Source organism: Kogia breviceps, chromosome 6, assembly GCF_026419965.1.
Source record: "Kogia breviceps isolate mKogBre1 chromosome 6, mKogBre1 haplotype 1, whole genome shotgun sequence".
Classification (NCBI taxonomy): domain Eukaryota; kingdom Metazoa; phylum Chordata; class Mammalia; order Artiodactyla; family Physeteridae; genus Kogia; species Kogia breviceps.
This window is the reverse complement of record NC_081315.1, coordinates 133,267,517-133,287,760: the sequence shown is the minus strand read 5'-3', so window position 1 is coordinate 133,287,760 and position 20,244 is coordinate 133,267,517. Positions and strand designations below refer to the sequence as shown.

The 20,244-nt window shown below is 37.1% G+C and overlaps 1 protein-coding gene across 2 annotated transcripts in view; it reads right to left on the bottom strand.

Moving 5' to 3' along the window:
• The window catches only part of HSPA4L (heat shock protein family A (Hsp70) member 4 like), a 50,918-nt gene extending 31,134 nt beyond the window's left edge, over nt 1-19,784 (bottom strand). For both annotated transcript variants that reach the window (XM_059066161.2, XM_067036641.1), the window contains exons 1-4: nt 19,256-19,784; nt 8,379-8,436; nt 5,816-5,956; nt 2,116-2,238 (exon numbers count right to left, since the gene is read on the bottom strand). In XM_059066161.2, the coding sequence (XP_058922144.1) occupies nt 2,116-2,238; nt 5,816-5,956; nt 8,379-8,436; nt 19,256-19,362 (429 nt within the window). In that variant the 5' untranslated portion in view covers nt 19,363-19,784. The remainder of the gene's footprint in view (nt 1-2,115; nt 2,239-5,815; nt 5,957-8,378; nt 8,437-19,255) is intronic.
• Between the last annotated feature and the right edge of the window lie 460 nt (nt 19,785-20,244).

The following is a 20,244-nucleotide window of genomic DNA, read 5'->3' as shown; positions in this document are numbered from 1 at the left end:
TACTTATTACTGTCAAACTAAGAAGCACTTTCATTTGGTCTACAGACAAATTTCTAAAAAGCTAATTAAGTATATCCATGTGCAAAACTTGGGGCTCTTCCAGTTTTAAGTAGTCTCCTCCAATCTTAGTGCTTTTTGAATTTAGAAATTTCATTTAATAGATAATAACACAAAAAGAACTTGAATTTTGGTAAGTTTGTATATCCTGATTTTGGTATTAGCCTTCAGACAAAAATCTAAATCATAAGGTATGGTTCACTTAATTTTCACTAAGCACTTATGTACCAGTACTTTTGTAGCCATTAGGGATATGACAGTGCATAGAGCAGAAAATACTTCCCTTTGTACAGCTCACGTGGGTCTACTGCACTGATTACAAAGTTAATAATGCCCAAGAAGTTCACAATGCCATGTTCTGATACTAATTTCTGACATGAAAGTAAGGTCAAGTATGGCTAAATAAATAGGGATGGATTTGAATTTAAGATACAATTTTAAAATGTACACCATTCTGACATATACTTTCAAGTGGCAGTATAATGGAAGAGTTATGACCACAAGTTATTTAACTTCTCTGTGTCTCAGTTTTTTCATCTGTGAAATTGAGGTTAATAATATCCTCAGAGTAGTTCTGAGGATTAAATGGGTTAATACATGTTAAATGCCTTAAATAGGGCCTGGACAATGGTAAACTCTATCATTTACTATTACAAGATGACTGGAAAACAAAATACTAAGCTAATATTTTTCTCTCATTTAAAAATTCTATATACACCTGACAGGGACTTCCCCGGTGGCACAATGGTTAAGACTCCATGTTCCCAGAGCAGGGGGCCCAGGTTCGATCCCTGGTCAAGGCTAGATCCCACATGCATGCCAGAACTAAGGAGCCCACCTGCCACAACTGAGACCCAGCACAACCAAATAAATAAATATTTAAAAAATAAATAAATACATCTGACAAATTTTAATTACTAAATTCACTGAAGAGTTCATAATACGATTCTCTATTTTTCTGATGACATGAGACTCCTGAACTTACGCAGTCAAGTTTAACAGTACTAAGAATATATTCACATCATTTAGGTGACAACATATAACTTAAAAACTAGTTATCAATATATAATGGGATCTCAAGAGATAAGATGGGATAAACGATTAAACGCTTTGTTAAGAATCTTTAAAAGACATCTTTTCTTTCTGAAAAGTACTGCATGATCTCACCTATATGTGGAATCTAAAAAAGTCTAATTCATATGATAGAGTAGAATGGTGCTTAACAGGGGCAGGGAGTGGGGGAAATGGGGAGACAGTGGCCAAAGGGTACAAAATTTCAGTTATGTAGAATGAATAAGTTCTAGAAATCTAATGTACAGCATGGTGACTACACTTAACAATATTATCTACTGGAAATGTGCTGAGAAAGTAGATCTCAGGTATTCTCACCACACAAACACAAAAAAAGTAACCACAGAAGATGGATATGTTAATTTGCTTGACTGTAGTGATCATTTCACTATGTATATCAAAGCATCATGTTGTTCATCTTATATACAAACAATTTTTATCTTAAAGGCTCAAGTGGATTTTGAGGGGTGATTAATGTGTTTATTATACTGATTGTGATGATGATAGTTTCACGGGTGTATGTGTATGTCAAAACTTCTGGAACTATACGTGTTAAATACATCTAATTTATCATTTTTAAAAAAGGATCTTTTATTTCTGATACAGGATATACAGAATCTCAAATTCCCAACTGGGCATTTTCAACCTTTGACATAAATGTTAATAAGGTCGGTCCCTAGAGGTGGGACGTTAAGTGCTACCTGGAAAGATTCTTAGGGATAAGTGGCAGGTACAGCAGTCACCAACTAATCACATACATTAGTTTTTATTTTAAGATTCACTGATTATCACAGTTAACTTTATGGGAAACTCAATCCTGAACTTTATCAAATAAAATAATTTTTAAAAATAAAAGTAAAAATGGATTTAGGTTATTTACTGGATAAGGTCAGAAGGAATAAAAAAAGGGAAGAAAAATATTTCAATACAACATTAATACACTGGAAAATATGATTCAAGAGTGTTCATTACTGAGGTAAAACTTACTGAAATCACACAGTCAGCCACTGGTTTCTTCAAAGCATTTTCTGAAGTCTCTTTAAGCTTAGCCAACAGCATTCCAGTAACTTGCTCGATTGCAAAAGGTCTCTCTTCTTCTAGGTATCGCACCTAAAGCCAAAAGTGGAGATATTTATCAAGAGTCCTTTATTCATCTAGTATTTTATGAGCACCTACCTTATACATGATCGATACACAACAGTGAAAAAGGCAAAGTCCTTGCTCAATGAAGTTATATACCAAAAGGATTGCTCTAGTATCATTATGTCTCATCTCTGAAGTTCCAGTGCCTTACATAGTATTACAACCAAACAAATTATCTTCAAGAGTGTCTTTACATGCTCCAGATCCCCATCTCCCACAAAAGCAAGTTTTATCATTCACTACCCTTATAAACAAATAAGGGGAAAAAGATCAAATAATCTTTCTTTTGGAAGTTAGAACTCTTCTTGGGTTTAAAATGAAAACTTTAGTAATACAGTTTTGTGAAAAGGAAATGAGAAGACAGCCAAAAGAAAAAATTCCTTATTTTAAAAAAAGAAATTTAATATATATTACTGTATATAGATGTATACATGGAATTTTAAAATTATTGTTTAAAATAACCACTTCTTCTCATACACAGGTTTAAGACTAGGTTGAATTTAAGCACCTAAAATGAAACTTTACAGTGCTTCTTGACCAAGGAATACTGTGCTTTATTCAAGTAATCAAACCCTTTCATAATGACAACCACAATATTTATAAGCAATACAAAGTTACCTTAGAACCCATACAATAACTACATCTAATTTACAAAAGAAAAAGCTATATCTTTTACCTTTGTACCCCAATGGAGTGAATACACTAAACTTTGGAAGAGCTTTAAAGAACTTCTCAAGTAGCACAATGCATGTTTGTATATAAGTGTATAAGTATGTATAAATAATTATATAAAATTTACTTTGAAACAGACTTAAAATTGATAGCCATTTGTTTCCAAATCACAACTAAGTTCAAAACCAAGCATTACATGAAATTACTGTCTTTAAACATGGGAAGAAATCAAGCTCACTGAAACAAGTGTGAATTGAAAATGAATCAAGTACCATGTGTCTTGGTCTGATTATAGGAGGCACAACAATACAGTATTTCTAAAAATAATATAAAAGTTAGATGAAATAAACATCAAAGTTTATTCAAACAAATGTCAGAAAAAATAAGTGGATAAAATGCTTGAGAAGTTGAATGCTAAAGATCTTCAGTCTTCAAAAGATGAAGAAACTGAGTGGCATGGACATATATACACTATCAAACGTATGGTGGATAGCTAGTGGGAAGCAGCCGCATGGCACAGGGAGATCAGCTAGGTGGTTTGTGACCACCTAGAGGGGTGGGATACGGAGGGTGGGAGGCAGGGAGGGAGGGAGACGCAAGAGGGAAGAGATATGGGAACATATATATATATATGTATAACTGATTCACTTTGTTGTAAAGCAGAAACTAACACACCATTGTAAAACGGTTATACTCCAATAAAGATGTTAAAAAAAAAAAGATGAAGAAACTTAGTTTGACACAGGACTGATTAACGTTTTCAAAGCCTCTTCAACTAGCTTACATGCACTCACTATGACTGTATAAAAATTGTATCACTTAAAAATTAGGTTTTGGCCTAGTGGTCCGGTAGTTAGGACTTGGCACTTTCACTGCTGTGGGCCTTGGTTCAATCCCTGGTCGGGGAACTAAGATCCTGCAAGCTGCATGGCCTGGCCAAAAAAAAAAAAAAAAAAAAAGATATACAAGGTGTTATAAAACTTTACTTCGGACTTCTCTGGTGGCATAGTTGTTAAGAATCTGCCTGCCAATGCAGGGGACACGGGTTCGAGCCCTGGTCTGGGAAGATCCCACATGTCGCGGAGCAACTAAGCCCGTGTGCCATAACTACTCAGGCTGCGTGCCACAACTACTGAAGCCCGCAAGCCTAGAGCCCGTGCTCTGCAACAAGAGAAGACTTTACTTCTAGTGCATTCTTTCATAAGACATGGCCACCAAAACTAGAGGGCAAAAAAAGATAGAGAAAGTTATGGAGTAGATGGTAAAAGTTCTCATCACAAGGGAAAAAAATTGTGTAGTGATGGATGTTAACTAGACTTACTGTGATCATTTTGAATGTATACATACATTGAATCATGTTGTACACCTGAATTAATACAATGTTATATGTCAAAAAAATTAGGCTTTGGCTTTCTGTAAAAATAATTTATTTTGTTTTTATCAAACTATTCACAAAGCATAATTTTTAATTTTCTTTTGAAAGAATAAAAGCAAAAGAATTTAAGTAGTTTAGAATAAAACTGCTCCAGAGTCATTAACCAGAAGTTACCATATCTAAAGGATACGTGAATATTATTCTTTATCTCATTTACTGCTATCATGACCCATCCAGCTTCCTAGTCAGCGACTCCTGATCCACAAATTTCACCATTTTTCAACTTGTCTTTAATCTCTCATGGTGTCTTTTTTGAACTACTGTTAAGTCTCATGTCTCCTTACTACAACTCATCATCCATCCTGCAGTCAGAACCCTCTTAGTTCTAAACATGGAAATATATATCAAGTTTAAAATCAGCTACTAAAATTTTTAACTTTGAGATATAATTCATATCACACAAAGTTTATCCTTCTGAAGTATATAATTCAGTGGTTTTTAGTCTATTCAAAGCTGTACACTGATTACCAATAACTGTAGTACATTTTCATCACCCTAAAAAGAGTGACCCATTAGCAGCAGTAGTAGTAGATTCACCCATTCCCCCTTACCCTTAACTCCTAGCAACCACACATCTGTTTGCCATGTCTATTGATTTGCCTGATTCTGGATAGCCATAAAAATGGAATCATACAATATGTGGCCTTTTATATCTGCCTTTCTTCCAGTTAGCATGTTTTCAAGGTTCATCCATGTTGTAGCACATATCAGTACTTCACTCCTTTTTATGGCCAAATAATATATTCCATTGAATAGCTATACCACATTTTGTTTATCCACTCATCGTGATGGATGCTTGGGTTGTTTCCACTTTCTGGCTATTATAAATAATGCTATTATGAACATTAGTGTACAAATTTTTGTGTGCACATATGGTTCAATTCTCTTGTGTATATACCTAAGAGTAGAATTGCTGAGCCATATAATAACTCTGTGGTTTGGGGTATTCCGTTAGTTTTTGTTAACCAATCTATAACTTTCTGTCTCAGGATGTAGAATTAAAAATCCAGAGTCCATCTCTTACTTGGAAGAAGAGTTTGCTTTAATACTTCTATAATATGTTATAAGAGTCTTCTCAATTAGAGAAAACTCATTATAGAAATCAACATACTTTTGGGGTCTATTTTTCTAAATCACATACGCTTCTGCCTTTATTACTTAAAAGTGGTTCACCTCTAAAAGTTCTCCAAATAATAATCCTTTTTTCTTGACAATAAAAGTATTTGGATTAAAAAGATTATTATTCTAAATCAGATTTTTTTTTTGCATTCACTAAAGCATATTACGAAAACTGCCTGTATTTTTGGTATATAGGTACTGCATCCAGAGGAAAGGAGTTAAATTAAAATTTTTTTTAATATTTAAAAACAGGCAATATTATCATACTTGGTTGCTTTAATATGAACATATGTTTGCATTCTGGGAATATAAGCTTACCTTAACTCCTGCACTTCCATTAGACATCTTCTGCAGCTCATAGGGAAGCCTGATCCTTTCAGTTTGCACAACAGGATCATCAAATGATCGCCCATGAAGCTTTTTGAAACCATGAACTGTATTTCTTACATTCGTGACTATCTGTTGGCAGTAAACACTTTTATTTATCAATTTCTTAATTAATGCAAAATAAACACTATGCTATACTTGAGAATCACCAAGTCTCCTTATCCTATATATCCAAGGTCAGAATCACACACAATCATTCATTCTTCTGGTTTCTAATTGATAGAAAAATTACACTATGGCCCCTCCAACTCTGCTCGTACCTTAAGAATGTTAGATTCAAAAAAGAACAAAAACTTTAAAACTTTTCAAATAATACAATGAAAATCTATCTTCAACTCATTTCTGGTTTTCTTCAACACTTTTGGGCTAATAAATTAGTATCTTTGATTTCTTTCTTTCCACTTTCATTTGTGTTTTTATTTAAACTATGTTTTTTATTGCCATGTTTTTCTTTTACTCTCAATATCGTATTCTTTGTGTTACTATGTTGCTTCCACTGCTGAAAACTGCTCCTACGCTAGTAAATTAAAACTCCTTCCATGTAACATGATGCTAAGTTAAAGCATCTTAATTTGTAAATAGCTTGTATTTTGGCAAAGTATTTTCTTCTTTAATTAGAACATGTAGTTCAAACTATAGAATATTATTATTATTATTATTATTATTTTTTGCGGTACACAGGCCTGTCACTGCTGTGGCCTCTCCTGTTGCAGAGCACAGGCTCCAGACGCGCGGGCTCAACGGCCATGGCTCACGGGCCCAGCCGCTCCGCGGCACGTGGGATCCTCCCGGACCGGGACACAAACCCGTGTCCCCTGCACTGGCAGGCGGACTCTCGACCACTACACCACCAGGGAAGCACTATAGAATATTATTGAGATCCAGTTGTTGCCCTCTTAGTGATCTTTAAAGCCAAGTAGATCTTGATCTTCAATTATGAGATGAAAACTACTGGGATGCTGAATTACCATGTTGATCTCTTTAGCTTTTTTAGAGAAGTAACTTATAGTTTGCTTTCTTCAGAGTCTGAGGTCTATGATACACTTAGAACATCAGCCAGGGGACTTCTCTGGTGGTCCAGTGGTTAAAGAATCCGCCTTCCAACGCAGGGGACATGAGTTCAATCCCTGGTCAGGAAACTAAGATCCCACATGCCGCGGGGCAACTAAGCCTACACACCACAACTGTTGAACTTGCGTGCCTTAACGAGAGAGCCCATGTGCCACAAACTACAGAGCCCAGACACTCTGGAGCCAGAGAGACCACGTGCCACAACTAGAGAGAGAAAGCCGGCATGCCACAACTAGAGAGAAGCCCGCTACCTGCAACTAGAGAGAAGCCCGAGCACCGCAACAAAAAGATCCCGCATGCCTCATCGAAGATCCCGTGTGCCACAACTAAGACCCAATGCAGCCAAAAATAATAAAGAAAATTAAAAAAAAAAAAAAGAAGAAGAAGATCAGCCAGAATATGAGATGTAAACTTTAGTGAGGGGGTCCTTTTGGCACAAACAACATTTGTTTATATGTAACATGAAAATGGAAAAGAAAAAAAAACACATTCATACATAGGCAAACTGTAAGACAATCTTGATAAAATCTTAAGCAAAAATTCGTGGATAAATGAGTCAATTGAATAATTGAGTACAAAAAGTCATGAGGAAAAATTCCCCATTAAACAGACTTATTTTGTAATAAAGAAGACTCAGGTATATATTAAAACGTAAGAAGTAATTGTTAAGGGTTTTGGTTCATGGTAATAAAGTCCAAGGAAAATGAGCCTATAGCATGGAATGTTAAAAGTGAATGTTTTATGCAAACGGATTTCAGAAGCCTAGAAATATAAATACTTAAACAGATTCCATGTAAATTAGTAGTAAAATATTAGCCACAGAGGATTACTCTGGATATTAGTTTCTCCATTTTTTCCCACCTTCTTTTACAAAGACATCATTCACTTGTTGTAGAAGTATATATTCTAGTTAGGAGGATATCCCTCATAGAAAGTGACCATACAAGGAAAAACTGACGCCATTTGGTAGCATACTCTGACTTCACAACCAAGATTTTTTTAAGAATAAAATTCAAGGGCTTCCCTGGTGGCACAGCGGTTGAGAGTCCGCCTGCTGATGCAGGGGACACGGGTTCGTGCCCCGGTCTGGGAAGATCCCACATGCCGCGGAGTGGCTGGGCCCGTGAGCCATGGCCGCTGAGCCTGCACGTCCAGAGCCTGTGCTCCACAATGAGAGAGGCCACGGCGGTGAGGGTCCACATACAGCAAAAAAAAAAAAATTAAAATTAAATATAAAAAAAATAAAATTCAAGAAATATTTTACAACCCAAAGCAAAACATATCTAATAATATACAAAGATATTAGGACCAGTCATCTTCTTTATTCTCTTTTTTTCACTCTCAAGTACATAAAATGGGAGCTTCGTTACCAATATGAAGTTAACTCTGCCTGTAAGTCAACACATCTACAGGAACAATTTACCTGGCTCTTGGCTGCATTTCCAATGGCTCGCGTTCTTGATCCCAAAGATATACAGGCTCTAAACAGGAAAAAAACAAAAGTTTTTTCTCAAGGTATTTTTATACTAATGTACTATTACTCTGCTTCTCTTTATACAAAAATGAATTAAAGGAATGAATATAATTATGTATTACTCAAAAAATAGGTTACTGAAATCAGAATTTTACATATTTTTAAACTTTCCTAAGTAATAGAATAGTGGTCAGAATAAACTTAGAATTTTTTTTAATGTGCTAATACTTGGCAACACTGTATTGGTTCCAAAATTGTTTTTCAAATTCTACTGGTCTATGACTTACTAAAGAAACTAACTGGGGCTTCCCTGGTGGCGCAGTGGTTGAGAATCTGCCTGCCAATGCAAGGGACACAAGTTCGAGCCCTGGTCTGGGAAGATCCCACATGCCGCGGAACAACTACTGTTGTAGTAGGCCCGTGAGCCACAACTACTGAACCTGCGCGTCTGGAGCCAGTGATCCGCAACGGGAGAGGCCGCAATGGTGAGAGGCCCGCACACCGCGATGAAGAGTGGCCCCCGCTTACCACAACCGGAGAAAGCCCTCGCACAGAAACGAAGACCCAACACAGCAAAAATAAATAAATAAAAAATTAATAAACTCCTACCCCCAACAACAACAAAAAAACTAACTGTATTTGGTAAGGCCAGGCTCCTTGGATCTAAATCCTGGATCTGCCGATTAACAGCTGAGTAACCTTGTAGAAATTACCTAACCATTATTTGCCTCAGCTTCCCATCTAGAAGATAGTGTTGATAATAATACCTACTCACAGAGTTGTGTGAAGATTAACTGCGTGAATATAGGTTAATGCTTTGAACAATATGATTGCTGCTTTTATTACTACAAATGTAATTCTGCTTATAAAAACAAGTGTAAAGTAACATTTTTATCAAAAAACTTTCAAAAAAAATTTCATGTTGTGATTCGAGAAAATGTTTCCATGGTTTCAGTTGTAATTACAGGTAATTATTCATTCAATCAAAAAATATTTACAGGCATTGTGTGTATACTAGCTACAATCACTGTGCTTGGAAAATTTATTGAAAAAAATCAACATATAAAATAAAATTATGAATGATACTAACAAAAAATGAGAATAATCACTTCTAGATAATAAGGCTTAGGAAAAGTGGGTGGAAGATGTGATTTCTGAATTAAGACTTGAAAGAAAAGAAAGCATTTTAATATGTATCTGTTTTGGACATTCCCAGTATATGTCTATTCTCAATATGACAACCTGAGTGATCCTATTAAAGACAAACTCCTCTGCTAAAAACCCTTCAATGGTGCCCTATCTCCGCCAACAGCCAATAAAGCCCTTCATGGTTTGGTTCTTAGCTGCTCTACTCTGTAACTTCAATCTAGGTACACAGGTCTCCTTGCTATTTCTGGAACAGGGCAAGCACATTTCTGCATCAGGGGCTTTGTACACGCTGTTCTCTCTTTCTGGAACACATGCCATGACCTCTCACTTCTTTCATATCTTTGGCTCAAATGTCAGCTTATCCGAGATACCTTCTCTATCTTATATAAATACATACATCATCTCCTGTTTCCCCAATTTTATTCTTCTCCATAATGTATCACCATCTGATACAATTTATTTTTTTACTGACTATCTCCCCACTAAGATGCGAACACCATGTAGGTAATGTATGTCCCATTGCCTTGATCTGAACTGTCCAATATGGTAGCCACTAGCCACATGTAGCTAGTAAAATTTAAATTCACTAAAATTAAAAATTCAGTTCCTCAGCATTAGTCACATTTCAAGGGCTCAAGAACTTTCACATGCTTAACAGCTACATATGGCTACTGGATATGCAGAGAACAGAAAATACATAGAGCATACACTGTAGAATAGAAAGTTCTGGATAGCACTGGTCTAGATATCTGGTACATAACCAAGGTACTTACTGAAAGAAAGGGAAAGAAAGGGAAGATGGCTCCTAAGGTTAATGCTCACTTGGAGACTAGGAAGAAAACAACTTCGCTAGTTTCATAGGACATTTTGGTAGATACATCAGAGGGCCAGATTATACAGTGTCTCAAATGACATATTATAAATTTGAAATATACTTCAGGTTATGAGAGTTCATTAAAGGCTTTTGAATAACAGAATGAACATTCCATGCTTACATATAATACAAAGTGAATAAAAGAAAAGAAAACAGATCCCAGAACAGTGCTTTTCAAGGGCTGAACAAGATACGGTTATACGAGGACACAGGATTTTTCAGGGAAGGCAAGCAGTTAAGTTCATTCAGTCAATTTAACAGATGAATGCTAAGTAACTACTACATGTCTGGCACTCTGTTGGATACTAAAGCTATAATAATAAGGGGAAAAAAGTCAGACATCATTTTGGCTCCCTTGGAACTTATATTGCTATAGAGTCACAAATGAAAGTAAACTATGTGGTACAAAAATGGGTACACATGGTGCAATGAGAGTAGACAACAGCACAAATTGACCTAAAAGAGGATCAGGAATGGCTTATCGGAGAAAGTGTTGAGATTTGAAGGAAGAGTAAATGATGATGGATTCAATTAGGGGAGTGTGGTGGAGATCATTTTGACTACAGGAATGGGAGGTGGGCTAGAAGTTATCAATAATCTCTATCAGTTTAGTAGCAGCTGAGACAGAAGGAAAAGGAATTAAGAGATTTTAGGAGCTAAAACTCAAAGGACTTGGCAATGAACTAGGTCTTCGTGGTGCAATCCGGCAGCCACCAGACACACGTGGCTATCAGGCACGTGAAACGCAGCTAGGCTGTATAAGTACCTTGCGCTAACCAACTGTGCCACTGGAGCTCCAGCGTAGCTAGTCTGAATTGCATGTATTTATTTTAAGTGTGAAATACACCCTGGATTTTGAAGATTTAAAATTTTAAAAGAAATGTTACAATATCTCATTAATTTTAAAACACTGATTACGTGCTGAAATAAGATTTTGAATATACTGATTTAATCAAGTATATTAAAAGTAACTTTGCCTGTTTCTTACCTTTTTAATGTAACTACTAGAACATTTAAAATTATGTATGTGGCTCACATACATTATATTTATTTTTATTGAACAGTGCTGGAATAGATAATAGGAAGAGGTAAGTGTCAAGAATAATGTCTAGGTTTCCAGTTTGCATAAGAGGGTAGATAGTGGTGCCGTGCAATGGGACAGAAGAGAGAAACGTTTGGGGATGGACCTTCACAAGTTCTATTTTGGACATGTTGAGATTGAGGTACCTTTGAGACATCCAAGCAGATATATATTTAGGACTAAAATGTTAAATGTGATGAACAGATGAACGAAATGGAAGTTACTGTTAATTGCGATCTGGCCAAAACAGGATACAGTGAGAATCCGTGGTTCAGGTGACATCTTCATTTCTCTTGCAAATAACTCCTTGATTCAACACAGTCTTTGCCAGTTTACATATCTGCATACCGGATATAGCAATCCACGCAGATGGTTGGCATTCCACCATAAAACTCATAAGAGAAAACATGGACTTGCCATCTCTTAGCCTGTTTATAGTTCATCTTACTCTCAACTCCATTATTTGGATACACTTCTGAATACTTGTTTCAATACGAGGCTACCAACATTTCAATGCACAGAAAATCTTATTCTTAGGTTGATTCTCAAGAGTTTAACTTCTGTTAGAACACTTAGTTCCAAATAAGATTGATTCAACTATCATTTATTAAGTGCTGTATTCACTGAAATATGTTTTGCACCTGTATCACTTCACAAGGAAAGCTAAATAGTTATTATCAGATATTCTCTTAGGTTAAAAGCAGACAACTTTTAAAGTTAAAAAATTTAATGTTATAACTTGGAAATACCCAGTTTCAATACAGAGAAAATTCTCCTCACATACTAAAGTTCTTCAAATTCCTTCCTTCGACTTTTTTTTTTTCAAAAAGATTCTAGAACACAGCCATTAAATAAATATCTGCCAAGGATTCTCAGAAAAATCAAAATAAGTTAAATACCTATTCTCTTTCAACACTTTTACCTGACCTTTAGTAATACCAAGGAAAATACACACATATTAGGTTGATATAAAAGTTCTTATAGAAAAGGATATTCAACAGTTTATCCAACTATGTATCACATAATCCAATTATATTATACTTTTTATATATTATTTCAACCACTATTTAGAAATTCCATTTTATACCTGAAAGAAAAAAAAAAAAGGAGAGTTCACAATGCAGCTTAAATCTATTACATCCAGTCTGATGTTGCCACCACAGTGGTAGTCCTAGATTCTCAAAGAATGCCACAAAACTCTAAACAAATAAGCAAAACTTCTGAATGTCCTATATCACTTTTAGTAGAGGAGAGGCATAAAAATCAAATGACAGGATGTTACTTTAAGAAAGCTGTACTTGTATTTTCCCTTAAAATCTAAGATTAACTTTCTGTCTCTCTTATAAAGCCTATTTTTATAAAGCCAAGCATGGTTAGGTTGGAGAAAACACATACTGCCAACAGACTATGAAACTTCTCACCTAAGAGGGCAACACTAAATTTGTTTGCTTCTTTATAAAGCAAAGGATTCAAAACCTCTTGATCTTACCATTTACACTTTAAAAATAGCCCTATTTTTAGAAATCTCCACTTTCCCTTGCCAGTCCCATGAAACCATAATTACTATTTATAGCCTCTTTGGCTATCATTGAGTAGATGCTAAGAAATACAATAGCTGAATTAATGATATGAGAGGACAGTCAATTGATTTAAGTCAAAAGGTGCACTCTTTGCATGGCCAATTTGGCTCTGAATCAAACTGTCAACCGCTGAGCAACTACTTTCAACTATGGTTGCCAAAATGTCTATAGAGCAGGGTTTCTCAACCCTGGTACTGCTGACATTTTGGGCTAATTTTTTTTGAGGGAGTGGGGCTATTTTGTGCACTAGAGGATTTCAGGAGCATCTCTGGCCTCTACCTGCTGGAAGACAGTAGCACTCCTCCTTTCCCCCTCCCCATGTGACAACCAAAATATCTTCAGATATTGTCAGATACGCCCTAGGGGACAAAATCTCCTCCAGCTGAGAACCACTGCATCATTTCCCAAATAGTGTTCTGTACAAAATGATTCCTTAGTGGTTCAAATAAGTTGGAGAAAACATTCTTAGAGTGTTTCAATGCCTATAAAAAAATTAAGGGATCTGAGAGTTTGACAGTAAAGAAAACATCTAGTTATTATTTCTCAAAATTAACTATCTGGAAAAAAGTTGCCCTAGAAGGGGTGGGGGAGGAATGTTCTCAAAAGGACTGATTGTTACCATTTCCTTTTTAGCTTGCTACTTAAAAGTATAAAACTTCTAGGCATATGAGTTAGTAATAATATAAACTTTCAAATCTTTAAATATGGACAATGCATAAAACATTTTAACAGATAAAAATAATAAATTTTAATAGTTTTTAATAGTTTCCAAGCGCTTCTAGTAAGTGTAATTCACAAATTAGTTTATAACTTGAACCCATTAACAGAAATCACACAGACATTTATATAGGTAGACACAATATTTAAAAAGCTGATTAGGTACATTAAATAAGACATACTGTTTAAGTATTTAGATTAATTATTAGATTAGATACATTATTTTAAAAGCTGACTATCTTACTTAAAATTCATCAGTTCAAAGACAAATAGCCATTCACAGTAATTTTAAGTCTTTTGATTATGACTGCCTAGAACAGAGGTTTGCAAATTACCCCTTGCCACTTATTTTTGCAAATAAAGTTTTATTAGAACATGGCTATGGTCATTAATTTTTATTTTAGTGACCACATACTAAAAAGACTACCAATGGCATGAAACACCTTCAACTCATATTATGTAATTTGTACCTATCATTCCTTGCCTTCTAGAAACTTTTCAGAATTTTTCACCCAGAAATTCAAGGCAATGACTGGAGATTCATTTTGTTTCGTGCATAATATTCATACTAAAAGATTTTACAGTTCTAGCTTTGGCCATGCTAAAGTGTGAGATACCTGCCCACCCACTCCTTTAGGCACAATTTCATTTTTTAAAAAAAGGAGGGTGTGGGGAAGCTGTTCATTGAATTTTTGTTTGTCAACAGCAAAATATTTTGAAATGTACACTAATGGTAGTGTATAGATAAACGGAATGCTGTACAACCATTAAAAAGATGAGATAAATTAGTCATATGAGCAAGTCTGAGATGTCCACAGTATATTTTGAAAAAAGCAATTGCAAAATATGTATAATGTAATTCTACATTAAAAAAAAAATCCCAGTTATATACATATACTTGCAAATGTATGGAAACACACTAAAGTTTAGGAGGTGTCTGGGAAGAGAAAAAAGAGATTTACGTTATGTAATTCTTCAGTATTTAAAATATTTTAAATCAAAGTTAATGTAAGCTACTAGTAAAACATACAAACAAAACCATTTTACATAGTACAAAGAATATTTAATTTAAAAACTGTAAAAATATTCTCCTACTTCAAACTGCTATTATCATAAAACGTCCTCCTACCCAACTAGCCACTGTTAACGTCTGTAGTTTTGTCATTTTCTGTGTACAAACATTTTTATTTTCAATACCCCAAGGTAAGTGATTTCTACTTTTGTGCCTTGAAGAGGACATCTCACATATTTGAGGTGTAGTGTATAAATATTTTCGCATATTTTCAGATTATACATACACTGGAAAAAAAACAGGGAAAAAGTAATGAACACAGAAAAACAGAGAACTGAACAGTTAAGTCAGATCCTACAGAATGTTGATGACAAAACAAATATGTACACCTAACAAAAATGTCTTGAAATAATAGTTTGATTAAAAGATCCATTTTCCTTATTGTAAAATAAGTTCATAAAAATTCAAAACATTACAGACTATGTATTAAAAGCACACTCTATAATTCTGTCAAGAAATATCCATTGTTAATAGTTTATAGGCTTTCCACACTACTTTCCTCCATAGGTTTACATTAACTTATTTTGTGTACATATTTTTTAATGAGTTTCTAAATTGAAACAAGATTTTTACATGTTCATAAAATAACTTAAAAGCATATTAAAACATTTTAAAACAAGATAATACTTCTTAAAAAATAGCCAAAAATAGATGACTTGACTGATATTAAAGATCCTTCTCTCTACAGTAACTGCCCAGACAATTTGTTCCATTACACCCCCATGAACCCAATATATAGATACCATCTATATGCCAATGGATAATGTAAGGACATTGGGGTTCAGGGGTCAAAGCAGCCTGAAACTGAATTCATTTCACTGCTTACTAGTTCTTGGCCAAGATACTTAACTTTGCTTAAGGCTTCTTATGGAAAAAGATAGCTAGTATTATCAAACTCAGAGAACTGGTGTGATATGTGTGACAGCGCAAACACAACGCTTAGCACATAGCAATCACTATTATCAATACAGACAGGCAGCATGTTTTAGCTGACCACATACTTTAATCTGATACTGAATGAAGATTTCTGGCTGCAGTTTTCTTTTCCCATGTGTGAAACTAATCACTTTGATATAACTGAGTCTAGCATGGAAATTCCAATCCCTACATCTATACTTAATCTAGCAATACAAACATATCTAAGGCCTTAGGAATGTGCACACTCAGTAATTCTACTTCTAGGAACTTATTTGAAGGAATTAAGGGTCAAAAATTTAGTTATAAAGATAGTTATCGCAGCACTGCTTACAAAAAGAAAATATAAACAACCTGAATATCCAATAAGGGATGAATTAAATTAAGGAAATGATTATACAGACACTAAAACTAATAGTATAGAAATATATTTTATATATAAAGAGGACACCAAATAGAATATAAAATATAATCTACCCTTGAAATACACACAGAGAAAACCATCTAGAAGTTTTATTTCTGGATGGAAAAATTATAATTTTTATTTTCATCTTTTAACATGCCTGTACTTCTACAATGAACATGTACTATTTGCATAATTTTAAATAAGAAAATATTCAGAAAAAATAAGTTAATATTTTATTCAATTTATGCATGTTAATTTCTTTCTTCCTCTTCAACTTATGCATGAGATAAGAGAGGCTAGTACAAGCACTCCCAACTTTACAGAAGGTGAATCTGAAGAACAGGTTTAACTACTTGCCCTCAGTCCCTTAACTGTAGACCAAACTTAAGCAATTATCTTTTTCATTAAATTGTCCTTTGTTTATACGTGGGATTCTCCCATGAATCCATAATCAAGTATGTTAAAGAATGAAACAAATGTGAAAAAGTATGGATGTTGAAACCAACTAAATCAAACATTTCCTACCTCTTTTCCACAGGATCTTTTTATCAATATTTTATTCTATTTTAATCTATTCTATTCTATTCATGTCAGGTCATGTGGGATATTAGTTCCCTGACCAGGGATCGAACCCGTGCCCCCAGCAGTGGAAGCTCGGAGTCTTAACCACTGGACCACCCAGGAAGTCCTCACAGGATCTTTTTATAATGTATTTGCATCTCAGAGATACCTGTGTCATATTACCTTGATGTCAGCAACTGGAATATGGAAAAAAATTTTTTTGAAAAGCTAGTTTATGTGTATTATTAAACACTGTGGTGTATTAGAAAAGTTACAGGTCCTCTAATAGTTATGTTTTTTGTAAGAGAGGCATTTAACGAATAAATGTCTAGGGATCAGAAAGGGCTATGTTTTCACTCAAAAATGTAAGCCCTGCAAAGCAAACATACAGTATAAAAACACTGGACTACAGTGAAGTATTAGTTCAATAACAATAAAAGATACATTCCTGAGATAAATGACAGTACACAGCCACAGAAAGAAGGGAAGAGTTGCTGATACAACCTAGGAATACAGTCCTTCCACCTTTAGAAGTTTCTACTTTGGATTAGGCTCATTAAATCTAGATATTAGAAGTGACTCTCTTACTCACAATCAGAAAGATCATTAAATCTCAGCCACAAAGAATTTGCCAATGTGCTTAAGAATATTAACGAAGAGACTTCTAGAAGACTTAAATAAGCAGCCTAATTTCTAAATAACTCTCTTTGAAAGTTCGGCCAGACTCTTTAAATTTAAAGAGTCATGGACCCACTACTAAGATTTCTGAGCCTGGAAATGCAGTATCTGTTTTACAATTCTGGTTTATGATCTTTTAGGATAAGGCTTTAAAGATAAGGGGAACGTCCATCCTACCTCTCACTTTTTCTCCATAGACTAAGTCCCTGAAGCCAAAGATTGCCCCCATTAACCTTTACTCTACTGAAAGAGGAGAGTGGAATTTCCTTGTCCTTTTCTGGCAGAAGCCCATATCTGCTGTGGCTTAAAACAAAACGTTGTAGAGATGAAGTCATAAATAGTTCACAATTAATACTTCACCTTCTCATTGTACATAAAAGCCAGAAAAAGATGTAAAAAGAAGAGTTCTAACAGTACTATGAAAATTAACTGACCTATGCTAACATTTGAGAATACAAAGATCCAAAATTTCAGTAAAAGAAATGTAATGCATATAATCTAGAAAAAGGTGGTATAAAACCTTATAGAATATTCTTGGAAAGAAACCAAAGCACAAACTAATTAAAGTAAGCTATCGTCAACATCTCCTTGACATAATTTAAATTACTCATAAAAGTGTAGTAATATAATTATTTAAAGGCTTAGCTTAACACTAACAAGATTAGTCTTATATTTAAAGAATTGTATTTTGGACCATTCAGAAGGGTCAAATTAACATGTTTAGTTGCCTCTCCACAGGAAATAAGATATGGACAGTTGGTTTCCTCATAAAATTACCGGTAACAGGAGTCTACAATAAGAAACTAGTTTTTCATACCCTGTCTTACCCAATTCTATTCTTTGCTAACTTCCCAGATCAGAGAAACAATGGAACATATGGAAACATGTTTCCATGACATAATGCCACTCCTCCTAAGTGATTCGTTAAGTGTTCGTAATGCAATCACTTCACAGTCATGCTTATTATACAGGGCAGCGGCCTCTGACTCTCCAACAGTTCATTCTGTAGAAATATGCTTTCGGTAGGTTCTAACTCCCCCACTTTCCTTTAATGGATGAACATTACCAATACTTGAGGCCAATGACTCCCATCCCTGATTCTCTCCCTATTAATGTTCCATTAACCTACGCCCCTGGAAACCGATCCGATTACCTCGAATTCTCAAGGACACTGAGGTAAAAACCTGAATATCTCAATCTCCTCTTTAAAAACAAACAAAAAAGGTTTTCTGGGTCAGATGAACTTGCAACTCATCTTCTGATATTTGCAGTCTAAGCTCTCATTTCCTACTTTTTTGAGAGAAAGCTGTCACGCTGACAGATGGGGAAAGGAGGAAGGGCAGAAAGAATAAACAGTTTTTCTACTGAGCGCGCGGGGATGCCCGCCCGCGGCCAATAATCCCACACAAGCCCCATTAGGGGTAACCAAAGATCTTTCTCCAGTGTTCGGACATGGTGGTGGTCCCACTCCAATCCCTTTCCCGAAAACTAAAGCAGGGCCGCCGGTGGACAGAGGCGCGGAGGGCGGCGTGGGGGGGGGGGCGTGGGTACAGAAAGGAGAGATGGGCCAGCTATCCGAGTTAAGTCCCTTCTCCTTGAAAGAAAAGCAGCTGTGCGGAGCGAGTACGTCCGACCCCCACCTGGGCCCGCCAGCCGCGGTCCCTAGAGATCGCAGCTGATGGACTGCACCTGTCATCTCAGAGTTCCGCGCATCAGAAGAAACCAGCGGGCGGGACAGGCGTAAGGGTCGGGAGGAGACGTTTCCTAGGGTTATGACCAGACAAGGCACTTACGGGGTACACCTGTCGCTGTACTCATTGGCGATGGTTTCGATGCCGCCACTCCTCGCTACTGCGATGTAGCAATTGAGAAAGCCGAGGTCAATGCCGACCACAGACATCCCGCCGCCTAATGGTCGGGGGATGGTGCTGAAGCCCCCTGTGCGGGTACCGCGTCCTCTTCTAGGCTGTTGCTCCTGGAACTGCGACTCCTACGAGAAGCAAAGGAGAGATGACCCGAAGTCGCTGCGCATTAAAACGAGGGCAGCGCGTCGAGGAACCCTGGAGGAGGTGGAGGCCGCCCGCGCCGCAACCTCTGCCACCCAGGTCTCTCTCCACTGCGGCTCGGCCGCCTCCAACCGGCAGTTACTTGGGTCTGCGCCTGCGCGTTCGGTCGCTGGGGAGGCGCGCTAGCTCCCCCTCCGCGCCCGAGGCTGCTCCCGGCCTCGACTTCGGCCGCTTCCGTCAGCACTCGGGCAACGGCTACCCGAGGAGCTGCGGGTTCGAGAAAGATCTGGAAAATGGAGGCGGCTGAGGCAGCCGGGAGTGGGAGGGAGGAGAAGCGGGAGCGGGGAGGATCGGGCAGGAGAGGAGGAGGGGAAGCAGAACTGGTTAGCTTGGTCGCCACCGCGCGGCAGCGGGGAGCACTGCGGATGGACTAGGTGAGAGCGGCCGCCGGCGGTTTGCCCACGTGTTCGAAAGGACCCCTTCCAATTGTTGTGGCAACCGGAGGCGGCCGGTCGCAGGGGCAGGACGCTGCCCAGGCCTGCCCGGAGTCGGGTGCGCAGCCTGGCGGTTGCTGACCCGGCAACCACCTCCTCGCTCTTTCCCCCCGAGGGCCCGCCCGCGGCCTTGGCTCTCACACCCCCCCCGCCCCCGCCGGCCGGCCTCGCCGCCCCAAGGCGCCCACGTGCAGCCGGCTGGCGCGCCCGCGGTCCTGCCGCGCCGCGCCCGCCCCCGTAAGGTGGCTGCCATTGTGCGGCCGGCAGCGGCCTCGCCCTATG